Source organism: Pelobates fuscus, chromosome 7, assembly GCF_036172605.1.
Source record: "Pelobates fuscus isolate aPelFus1 chromosome 7, aPelFus1.pri, whole genome shotgun sequence".
In the NCBI taxonomy this organism is placed as follows: Eukaryota; Metazoa; Chordata; class Amphibia; order Anura; family Pelobatidae; genus Pelobates; species Pelobates fuscus.
In genome coordinates this window covers 102,517,673-102,530,186 of record NC_086323.1, presented here as the reverse complement: position 1 = coordinate 102,530,186, position 12,514 = coordinate 102,517,673, and the positions used below count along the sequence as shown (strand labels likewise).

The 12,514-nt window shown below is 44.1% G+C and overlaps 1 protein-coding gene across 2 annotated transcripts in view; it reads right to left on the bottom strand.

Moving 5' to 3' along the window:
* Positions 1–12,514, bottom strand: part of FGD5 (FYVE, RhoGEF and PH domain containing 5) — a 122,921-nt gene that overhangs the window by 71,540 nt on the left and 38,867 nt on the right. For both annotated transcript variants that reach the window (XM_063426299.1, XM_063426300.1), the window contains exon 3: positions 6,342–6,471. In XM_063426299.1, the coding sequence (XP_063282369.1) occupies positions 6,342–6,471 (130 nt within the window). The remainder of the gene's footprint in view (positions 1–6,341; positions 6,472–12,514) is intronic.

Here is a 12,514-nt window from a genome sequence, read left to right as displayed (position 1 = left end):
ATGCTCTATATAAAGTCCCCATCTTACGATGCATCAAAATTTGTTAAACTCCCATATGTACCAACCAATTTAACAATTCTAGGAAATAGTGTTTATGGTATACATGCTGCCCTGCCAGGCTTGCACTGACCCTACTGATACACTGGATCTAGACGTATCCAGTGATTGATGTGAGACATACCATCCCTAGGCTCTGTTTATATGAATCCCAAATATGGGCAACCATTATTGGTTTAGGGGTTTCCCAGCTCGTAACTGGAAGTGATCTCAGCACAGTCAGATTGGAATCGCTCTGGGTTAATAGTAGGCACACACTGGGCATTCTGCACGTCCTCATATCCCCAAGAGTATCTGTGCCAAGTCTTGGGGAGGCCCAACTTCCACTGTTCATGTTCTGATTGATGTGTCTTTGCACATAACTCTAGGGCCTTGATGGTCACATGGCTCACGTCCAGGACCAGAGACCAGGCGTTTCCCACCATGGCATTTTTAATGGGTGTATTTATTTATTTTTTTAAAAGGAAGAACAAAGTAACGGTGAACACATCTAGATTAACCCTTGCGACATCCTGAAAATGGAGACCAAGTCTGAAACACATAGAGTGCTTCTTAGCCGTTTCTCTCGCTGACACAAAGAGTTTATACTATGTTGATTATTTTGTTTGTAGAAGAAAAAGGCAAACAACTCATAGTAAAACATAGCAATATAGATAATAGTGATAGACATAAACCAGTTGGGAAGTTTTCCCATTTGTTCTCCAACACAGTCTAATGCATTTCCCATGACATCATATCCTGGCATGTTATGTGTTACGGACACTCTGAATACAGTGCCAGACTGTGAGGCAGCAATGACAGAGGTCTGTGCCAGAGTGAGCACAAACCTCGTCTCCTTAGAAGTTAAATCAAGTGCATGAATATGTCTATGGTCGTGCAAAAAATATATCAGAAACCATCCATAAAACATCAATAATCTCACCCCACACATTCTTCATGGACATAAACAGGTTTCCTCTTCCTATTTCCTCATGAGCAAAATTACCTCATGATTGTCTCAGAACAACACAACTGGCATCATGAGTGTTACAGACAGCGAACTGTGATACACAAACTGCATATAAGGTCCACAATGACCCAAGGAGGGCTCAACACAACACACTTTGTCACATGAGCTGTACCTACAGCCCAATATTGACTTACAATGTCCACAAACAGCCACCCTAAAGGGATCCTCAATTTTCCGCTCATCCGCCATCCCCAGAACAAAGCTGACCAGGTCAAACCTCTTCACAGCCCTAATTTCAATAAATAATGCTTAGCATGCTCCAGAGAGAGAAATAAGACTCTGGCCAGTGGGTAGCTAAATGTATCAGTCCATAGGCACCTCCCAGGATCACCATATACAAAACAAGTTGGCAGAGGAAGCTGGAAGTGGATATTAACTAGTCTCTCAGCCTACACAGGGCCCCAGAGTCATAATATGAAAGACAAAATAGAAGAAGAAACAAAAAAGAGTTTCCCACAACTGGAGGTTAAATATTTAACCATCAACATTCTACATACCCAGGGTCTCCACAAAACAATGGGTGTTAAGTAGGTGTGAAGGTTGCCTTCTAGATAATCTCGCTTTGACCAGCCTACAGATAATCATGCCCAGTACAAAGCCCTGGCAGGTGTGTAATTGAGAAAAAAAGCAATAGCATTTGTAGCTGGAAATATACATAAACATGCATGAAATCATCAGAACAGTTATCTCAAGAATTATTAAATTATAAATTGATAAGGTGAAAGTAACAAATGTATTAAAAAAATATTACCTATGGAAATATTACCAATACTTCTATTTCTGCAGTAGATACATTTCCCACGTGCCAAACAGCTTCATAATAAAAATGTGTTGCCCTCTGGCATTTTAAGTTGGTGGATGTTTAGTCCGGAGCCGGTTATAGAAGAACTTTAAATTGAATTATCTGGGGAGGTTCATTAGATCAGTTATATAATAATAAATGAGGAGAAGGAGGGGGTGATTGGAAGAAGCATAAGATTATTACCGTTTTGGATTTTTAAAACTGACATTTTCTACCCCTTTTAAATTCATATATACAAACATTCGCTTTGGAATTGACGCCCTGAGTGGGTGAATAGCAGTTCATTAAATTCCGCCTATTGTCTTTGTTTTGACGGGACTATTTACAACTGTTCAGAAGGGCCAGGCATTGTAAGGCTTTCTAGCCATGAAGAAAGGGGGTGGGGGAGTAGAGGGCCCAGCACAGTAAAGAGGATATTTCTGTTTATCTTTTGATACAGGAGCGACAGAAGGGTGGGGTTTGGGACACAAGATTAAAAATAGGGCTTGTTTTATCCTTTAAGAACTTCCAAACAACTCCAGCTGCTGTTATTTAAAAAAAATAAAAAAGTTATTTGCAAGTAAACCATGTGGATTAGTGAAAACTGCACACTTTTTACGTTACTCAATTTACTTTCCATCACCAGCTATGGTGTGTCCTGGTGAGCAAGAGACACAAAGATCTTCCTAACCAATAGCTAATAAAAAAAAAAATGGAAATGTAACTGGAGCAGCTAGAGACTGCCTCCAAACAAATTTACTATCTCCAATCAGTTTAAAGAAGACAGAGACATGTCAGAAGACAGAGACATGTCAGAAGACAGAGACATGTCAGAAGACAGAGACATGTCATGCCATAATTATGTGTATGGGTTTTTATTCACTAAATCAGAAAGTGTTACATCAGGGGTGCCTAAAAGATTCCCTGATGTTGTAGAAGTACAGCTTCTATGATGCGTTGCCATTCTAAAGGTTTGCAAAACATCATGGGAGTTGTAGTTTTACCTCATCTAGGCACCTACATGTTGGGCACCGCTGTATTACAAAGTCTGAAAAGAGACACATGTCCAAAGTTCAGCTTTTCTCACATCTGCCCATTGTATAAATATAGGGACCAGGGAACATGTTTTGTATAATTGTGTTAACCATTTTTCATGTACTGTGTTCTTGTTTTTTAATGGCATTAACACGATTGCATATGACATCACAATCAAAGGCTGTCCAGGCAGGGATGTATCTATCGCGAGGCAAACAAGGCATTTGCCTTGGGCGGCAATTTCCAAGTGGCTGCAAAAGTGCTGCCCCGAAATGCCCAGGCTAATACCTTGTTTGCCTTGTTTTATGGGGGCCCAAGAGCTGGCCGGCTGGCCACCTCTGGGCTCCCCCGGGGCAGGCGGCCAGTTGTTTCCTGGGCGAGCGGCGAGGGAGCACTTTCCCCTGAGCTCACTCTGCTCAGCTCCCTCGCTGACAACTTAGAGCGCCCGCCTGCATGTCCGGCCGCCTTCCTGCCCAGCAGCCCCACTGGACCCCAGGTGAAAAATCCACCTAGCTATCCAAAAAGTAGGGAGGCTAATGGATTTAAATTTTTTAAATAATAATAATTGTGTGTGTTTTTCAAGGAATGTGACTGTGTGTGCGTCAGTGAATGTGACTGTGTGTGCGTCAGTGAATGTGACTGTGTGTGTCAGTGAATGTGAGGAAGTGAGTGAGTGTGTGTGTCAGTGAATGTGTGTGAGTGTGTGTGTGTGTGTCAGTGAATGTGAGTGAGTGTGTCAGTAAATGTGAGTGTGTGTGTGTCAGTGAATTTGAGTGAGTGAGTGTGTGTGTCAGTGAATTTGAGTGAGTGTGTGTGTCTGTTTTAGTGAATTTGTGTGGGTCTGTCAGTGAGTGTCTGTGAGTGTGTGTGTCCAGTGAATGTGTGTGAGTGATTGTGTGTGTCTGTGTAAAAGACAGATTTGATAATAAAGACTGACCGAGAGCCACAAAAGAGGTGCTCGGTTGCAGGATTAAGAGGTCTGATTTCTACATTTAATTATATTATACCTCGCAAAAATCACATTTGTTAAATATGGAGAATAAGTACACATAGCATTAAAAAATCATGGTAAGTGACAGATCCTCTTTAAAAACTAATTTTAAAAGTATTTTTAACATTCTATTAATTGGTTTAAAGGTCTCTTCGCTCACGAGTTTCACTTTGAATTCAAATTTTTCCTCTGTTTTGGTTAAAGCTCACCTTATGATTTTGTATAAATGTATACAGTTCCTTCAAATGAAAAAATAAGTATTCTACTCCCTCATGGGAAAAACCATTGCAGATTAACCTACGGGGTAACAGCACTCCCAAAGCGCCCTTAAAGTGCTGACTCTGTGATTGCAATGTAATAACACAGTGACAGGCATTTGAAGGATGGCTCTAACTGAAAGATGAGAAAAGCACATTTATTAGTCGTGACTGCAAGTGGCAGGTTGGGACCTGCGGCCAAAGAGACGCTGAGCATCAAAAAGGTGAATAAGGTCTCAGAACCACTATTCCTAAAAAGAGACAGAGACCCACAGTAATGGTGGATAACTTTGACACTGCAGATGTTCATGACGGTTGGCTAAGCCTAAAATCTGCAGTGTCAAGTCTCACTATTATTATCCTACGGCATCATGGATGCTTCCTTAGAATATCAAAGGAAAGACAGAGACAAAAAAATACAGTCAAAAGTCATGCTTTTCATTTCATTTTCTTCCACAATATCAATATAGAAGAAAGTGCAACTATACAATGACATTGTATTATAGTATATTAATTTGTTAGATGATATTACATTATTACATAGTGAGTATTATACTATGTTATATTTCATGGAGATTTTGCCATCTAAGTATAGTTTATTATCTGGATGCAGATTACTGAAAGCACGCTGCGCATTGCAGACTTGCAAGTAAATTGGAAAATAAGTACTTAAGCTGTTGTCCCTTTACCGCATTCGTAACATCAGCGTGAAGAACTATATCCAAATTAATGCAACTCATGCTGTTGCTTTCTGCTTTCTTTTATAATAGCTGAGTTTATGTTATAATAGTATGTTTTGTATCCGTACGAGAGGAGAATTGACCGCTGCTTGGTTCTTGCAGTGAAAGGGTTAATAAGCTGGGGTCACAATAATCAGGTCGCTACTGATACAAAGTTCCAACAGACTCCATATGATTGATGCACAGAAGCTAAAACAATTAAAAATGACTTTGTGTGGGACATAATAATGCCTCTGTGTGCAAGCGGCCAAGGGGGCTGGGGAGAAGAAATTCCCGAGGAAGAGAATCTCTGTTTATTTTGCTTAGAAGGGCAGGAAGGAGGAGAAGAGCTGGAGGGGAGCAGCTGAGAGACAACGCTGATGTAGGGACCTAGAGGTGCAAGGTGGTCAGGGAGGCGAGATCTGGCTAATTAAAGAGACAGTGATGGAGCTGGCCAAAAGAAGACAAAAGGCAGAAATACGTAATGATAGGAAGGGTGAGAGAGGAGAGGAAGGGCCTGTCCTGGAAAGACTGAGGTTTGCAGTTTGCAGAGCATGAATCGGCCTGGGGAACGAAGCACCAAATAGATCCAAGAGAGATGGAAGAAAAAAAAGAAAATGAAAACGAGAAGGAATTGACAGTGATCCACTCACTGCTGCTTGGTTTTCTCTGCTTCTTAATATATATTTCATTGCCTAATATTCACTGTTTCCTCTCCCATCTGTTCTCTGTACTTCACCCACTGAGAAGGTACAGTTTACAGATTTCAGATGGAATCGCTGTATTTAAACCTCAGTAAGAAAGCTTCCATTGAGATTTATTTTCTCTACTATGTCTTGAGGGCATGATCAATACAATTACAAGAGTTACATTTTTGAAATATACACAAAATAAATAATCAATAAGATTCATGACATCTATTGTACAGGTCTGCGGAATTTGTTAGTGCGTTATAAGTAATAATAATAAGTACCAATGTTCCACGCATTGGTTACAGAGACGCTCCCTCCCCAGCTACTGTGTGCCCGAATTCAAAACTTCAGCAATATGCCTATCCTCCACTCTACCTTGACAAATGGGGATTCTATACTTCCCCCAAAACTTACAAGAGCTCATACTGTGTGTGAATGCATGTGTGAATGTATAGTACACACACTCCAAATGGCTAATTTCAGCTTTGTAAGAGACAGATGTGTGTATGAATGGACAGTAGTCTCAATCATGAATATGACCATGAATGAAGATACTTTGCACACTGATAGAAGCCATATGGCTTGTTTCCATGTTTTACTGGGTAAGTAATCTGTACATGTTTTAAACATCACTGATGGGCTGTTGTTGTTTTGTATTTAAGATACATTAGTGTATGGAGTACCCTCTTTCAACCTAAGATAATTCCTTCTTCATGTTTTAATTAAGAAGATGTGATATCATAAATGTCAGGTTTACATCTTAAAATATCTGTTTATTGTAAAGATCTCAAGCAATTTACCTTCTGAATAAGACCATTCTCCCCCGTGCTGCTCTCCTCATCTTCTGAGCTTTTCTGATCCTCGTCCGACGTGACGTCCTCTGCGGTGCTCACAGAGATGGGGCACACTTTGTATGGCTCTGTGTACGCACTACAAGCAGACAGAAGAAGTGTCACACAAACAGCAAAATAGGGCAAATACTAATGTTCAACATTACCAGATTAGTCATTGGCGCTGTGGCGGCCTTATGAATAGTATGATCTTATACTGTAACTAAATCTCCATTATTTTTTACCCATGTCAAGTTAAAAAAATAAAAAAAAATTTATGGTCACATTTTCCTTCAAACGGATGCGCCTTGAGAAGAATGAAGAGTCTGCTCAATTAGCTCATTCTAGAATTTTTTTAATTTTTTTTTATGCCTTGTCAAGGCTGTTTCACAGAGAAGTTGTGAAATTAGAATGTTGTTTTATTCATCAAAACTATATATCCAAACAGAATCACACATACACAATAATAACACATATAATTAATCACCACAAACAGGACAACTCCACTTTAATTACTGAGAGAGGAATGTGCCTTACATGTCAATCCCATAGTACCAAACTATCATAAAATAAAAATATTCATCCTCACAAATTCTATTGGGACTAACACCTATGATTACAAATAACTGAAAAAACAGTAATATTATTGAACATCTAACAGTGTTCTGAATTAACTAATCAAATCAAATAAATGAAAAAATATGTAATGGTGGAAGAAAATATATCTTTGATTGCACATTAAATTCCCCAAAATCTATGTGTCCGGAGTAAGAATGGGAGAAAGAGCTCCGGTTTTCTCCACACATGGATATTTTTATCATGTCTGAGAATGTCTGCATTTCAGCAAAATATGGTGGACAAGCCCACAAACGAGATCATAAAGTCCCCCCCAAAATAATCCTCAAGGCTGACCATACACATAGCCATACTGAAACTCTCTGTGGTTTGTCCTATTGCCCTGCCCCTCCTGCATCCTGATATCTGCCTGGCACATTGAACAGATTTGAGAATGCTGGACCCATTCTTGCCAGCACAGGCTTCTAAAATGTGGGAATGTCAGACAGACAGACATCAGTCTACAATGTGCAGCTTTCCATAGGAGTTCCTTAATTCATATTTTAGCCAATGAGTGATAGATGATTAATTCCACACAAATGATGATCTTAACCTGATATGGCCTTTCTAGTGACTAGTCTTTGGTCTGTGTCTGGGGCTCACTTGGTCAGTCTGTTCAAGGGAAATTACAGCACAGATTCCGCATTTTGTGCTGCATTGTAACGTTTTTTTTTTAATATCTTAAGAAGAAGCTGAGGCAGTTGCATTATTTATAGAGTGTTTACAGGTTATAATAGAGTTTTATGAATCCTGGCATATCTGCTTAGTTTGTGTTAGGAATTGATGCAGTCTCTCCATTATATATCTTAATGCCTTGAGGGTTTTAAGTGTGTAGTCCATGACCTGTATCAAGTTAACCAGGCCTCACCTGGGTCTCACCAATTACTTACCCTTACACTGTGCACCTTCCTGTCAGTCCGGCCGGGTACAGGAAACAGAAACTCCTGTTCCGCGCGGAACAGAAGTTTCTGTTTCCTGTACCCGTCCGGACTGACAGGAAGGTGCACAGTGTGCACCTTCCTATCACTCCGGCCGGGCACCGCGGACCGGAAAGCCGCTCGGCTACGCTACAGGGGAGGGGGGGTTAAAAGAGAGAGGGAGGGGGGGGGGGTTAAAAGAGAGAGGGAGGGGGGGGGGTTAAAAGAGAGAGGGAGGGGGGTTAAAAGAGAGAGGGGGGGGGGTTAAAAGAGAGGGGGGGGGGGGGGGTTAAAAGAGAGGGGGGGGGTTTAAAAGAGAGGGGGGGGGGGGTTAAAAGAGAGAGGGAGGGGGGGGGGTTAAAAGAGAGGGGGGGGGGGGGTTAAAAGAGAGAGAGAGGGAGGGGGGGGGGGTTAAAAGAGAGAGGGAGGGGGGGGGGTTAAAAGAGAGAGGGGGGGGTTAAAAGAGAGGGGGGGGGGTTAAAAGAGAGGGGGGGGGGGTTAAAAGAGAGAGGGAGGGGGGGGTTAAAAGAGAGAGGGAGGGGGGGGGTTAAAAGAGAGAGGGAGGGGGGGGGTTAAAAGAGAGAGGGAGGGGGGGGGTTAAAAGAGAGAGGGAGGGGGGGGGTTAAAAGAGAGAGGGGGGGGGTTAAAAGAGAGAGGGAGGGGGGGGGTTAAAAGAGAGAGGGAGGGGGGGTTAAAAGAGAGAGGGAGGGGGGGTTAAAAGAGGGAGGGGGGGTTAAAAGAGGGAGGGGGGGGTTAAAAGAGGGAGGGGGGGGTTAAAAGAGGGAGGGGGGGGTTAAAAGAGGGAGGGGGGGTTAAAAGAGGGAGGGGGGGTTAAAAGAGGGAGGGGGGGGTTAAAAGAGGGAGGGGGGGTTAAAAGAGGGAGGGGGGGTTAAAAGAGGGAGGGGGGGTTAAAAGAGGGAGGGGGGGGTTAAAAGAGGGAGGGGGGGTTAAAAGAGAGAGGGGGGGGTTAAAAGAGAGAGGGGGGGTAAAAGAGAGAGGGGGGGGTTAAAAGAGAGAGGGGGGGTAAAAGAGAGAGGGGGGTTAAAAGAGAGAGGAAGGGGGGGTTAAAAGAGAGAGGAAGGGGGGGTTAAAAGAGAGAGGGAGGGTGGGTTAAAAGAGAGGGAGGGTGGGTTAAAAGAGAGAGGGAGGGGGGGTTAAAAGAGAGAGGGAGGGGGGTTAAAAGAGAGAGAGGGGGGTAAAAGAGAGAGAGGGGGCGTTAAAAGAGAGAGGGAGGGGGGGTTAAAAGAGAGAGGGAGGGTGGGTTAAAAGAGAGAGGGGGGGGTTAAAAGAGAGAGGGAGGGGGGGTTAAAAGAGAGAGGGGGGTTAAAAGAGAGAGGGGGGTTAAAAGAGAGAGGGAGGGTTAAAAGAGAGGGGGGGTTAAAAGAGAGAGGGGGTTAAAAGAGAGAGGGGGTTAAAAGAGAGAGGGGGTTAAAAGAGAGGGGGTTAAAAGAGAGGGGGTAAAAGAGAGGGGGGTAAAAAGAGAGAGGGGGGGTAAAAAGAGAGAGGGGGGGTAAAAGAGAGAGGGAGGGGGGTAAGAAGAGAGAGGGGGAGGGGTAAGAGAGAGGGAGGGGGTAAGAAGAGAGGGAGGGGGGTATGAAGAGAGGGAGGGTAAAAAGAGTGGGAGGGGGGTAAGAAGAGAGGGAGGGGGGTAAGAAGAGAGAGGGAGGGGGTAAGAGGAGGGAGGGGGGTAAGAAGAGAGGGAGGGGGTAAGAAGAGAGGGAGGGAGGGTAAAAAGAGGGGGAGGGGGTTAAGAAGAGAGAGAGGGGGTTAAGAAGAGAGGGGGGAGTAAGAAGGGAGGGGGGAGTAAGAAGGGGGTAAGAAGAGGGGGAGGGGGGAGTAAGAAGGGGGTAAGAAGAGGGGGAGGGGGGGTAAGAAGAGGGGAGGGGGGTAAGAAGAGGGGGAGGGGGGTAAGAAGAGGGGGAGGGGGAGTAAGAGGAGGGCAATTGCCCCCTTCCCTGTCATACACTGCCCACCCATACACACACAGCCCCCCATACTAACATTGCCACACACATACACAGCCCCCTCGTACACACATTGCCCCACACACCCTACACATTCACACACTACACCCCCTCACACACACTGAACCTTTCACACACACTGAACCTTTCACACACACACTGCACCCCTTACACATTGCACCACTGCTCCTATACCCTACTACAGCCTCATATCCCAGCAGACCCCAGGTAAGTTGTCAAACTGTTCTTAAACGGTTTGACTACTTACTCTAGGAGGGGGGCCCGGCCCTCCTGGCACCATAACGACTACACAGAGCAGTAGTGGTTATTGTGCATGGATTATTTCTTTAAATAATCTACGAGTGCCCCAGTAGCCAGCCCACAGGCCGGCCAGCCAGCCAGCCCACAGGCTGGCCAGCCAGCCCACAGGCTGGCCAGTAGCCAGCCAGCCAGCCCACAGGCCACCAGTTAGGCTTAAAGCCAGCAAGCCACAGCCTGCCAGCCAGCAAGCCACAGCCAGCAAGCCACAGCCTGCCAGCCGCAGCGAGCAAGCCCACAGCCTGCCAGCCGCAGCCAGTAAGCCCACAGACTGCCAGCAAGCCCACAGACTGCCAGCCAGCAACAGTAATTAAGGTAAGAGGAGCCAACTTGGCCTAGGTATCAGCGAGCTGTGTTGTGTTGCTATATTGTGAATAGGAACCAGAGTGTTGGAGAGACCCCCCTCCAGGCCCCATTAGACTCCATTGTAGTCTCTAATGGGACCTGGAGGAAATTCTTTCTAACACACTCTCTAAAGGACACTGAGATAGCCTCTGCTAGAATTCTCCCCCCCCCCTCCATGGCCCATTAGCCCTCAATTGAAGTCTCTACTGGGGCCGGGAGGCGACTGTTTCCAGCAGGGACACTGAGATGGCCTCTGTTAGAAAGACCCCCTTCCAAGCCTATTAGACTCCATTGTAGTCTCTAATAGGGCCTGGAGGGTATTCTTTCTAACACACTCTCTAAAGGACACTGAGATAGCCTCTGCTAGAAAGACCCCCCTCCATGGCCCATTAGCCCTCAATTGTAGTCTCTACTGGGGCCTTGAAGGGATTATTGCACTTTTGTTCCTTGTGTCTAAAGATTGTGTAGGGTGTGGCTGGAGGCGGTGCATGGAGGCGGGACATGGGTGGCGCTTGCTGCGGAGTATGGGTGGGGCCTGTAAGGGGGCCCTTGATTTATTTTGCCCGGGGGCCCTGAGGGTTCTCAGTCCGCCCCTGGAGGCAGATCAGGGGCAGAGCTGCATGATTCAAACACAGCCCTGGCCAATCAGCATCTCCTCATATAGTTGAATTGAATCAATGAATCTCTATGAGGAAAGTTCAGTGTCTTCATGCAGAGGGAGGAGATACTGAATGTTTGGATGTTTTTTTTTCTTTTTCATTTTTACCTGATACCAGTTGCATTATTAAAAAAAATACTCCACCACATTCTGTTGCCTGCCATTTTTCATAGTCAGTGTTGAGACATCTAGAATATGGTGTTACGAAAGGGTTTATAAGAAATGTTCGTCTCTCTTAAAAGTGTGTATGCAGAACTATAAAGAATCCAAGCACTCGCACAACAAAATGTGTTAAGAATTTGTGCCCTTTCCTGTTTTTCTTAACGCCGGAGATACTTTTGGGGTATCTTCTTACACCTGGACTGTGCATTGTGGACAAGATTCAAAATATTTGTTGTTTTCACTATTTATTTTTGAGTTTATGGTTTTTTTTTTTTTAGCTTGAATTTTGTCAGATGAGTTTCAGGTTGGCTGAAATCTACTGAGTGATTAACACAATTCACCAAACTTTTAACATCAGATCTGTCAATTGCTCCTGCTCATGTTGGACACCAAGTTTTTTTTTCCCTCTGGTGCCCAGTAAAAGCAGCATGGTGGAAATATTTAATGTTCTTGCAGTTACACAAGGATATTCCGGGATATTACTGCCCCGTACAAGCGAGATTCCGCAGAATTTAACATAAGAGGAGCCTTGGATGCAAATTTGCAGGGCTGCTTGCCAACCTTACAAACGTGTAGTTATAAATATCACAATACTTCCCAATGTCCCTATTTTGGGCCCAAATCCCTTTGTCTTTTTTTTTTCTATCCTAATGTCCCTTTTTTTTTTTTAGAAGCTCCATAACGTTGGTGTGTCTGAGTTTATAACATAGCTTCTTACTAATGTGTAAATAAGATACATTGTTCTTTGTCTAATATATTTTAGTTGCATAAATTGTTAGAGAGTCACTTAAAATATCTCTGGACAGCCCTGACCCTGACCACAACTTCACTCGCACCCCTAAAATTAAACTGTCACTATCTCCCTCTGAAAGGTATGAGTCAACCCACTCTGGCTCCACGGTAAAATGTTGGGAGATATAGCACTATATAGCACTGTTTGCATGCATTATACTGCGGGATTTTCAAAGAGTCCAAGTACCCTTGCACCCCGTCTCCCAACACATCCTTTTCACTTTGCTTACCTATATGCCATTACATCCTGCCCTGTGACATTACAGCGGTGTTAATGCGCTTGCTTGTTCGCTGCTCACCTCCTGGGTGACTTTACAGGCTTTTCTCTGAGCTTCCTATGACAAACATGTACAGCTCTCACTGCTACTTGGC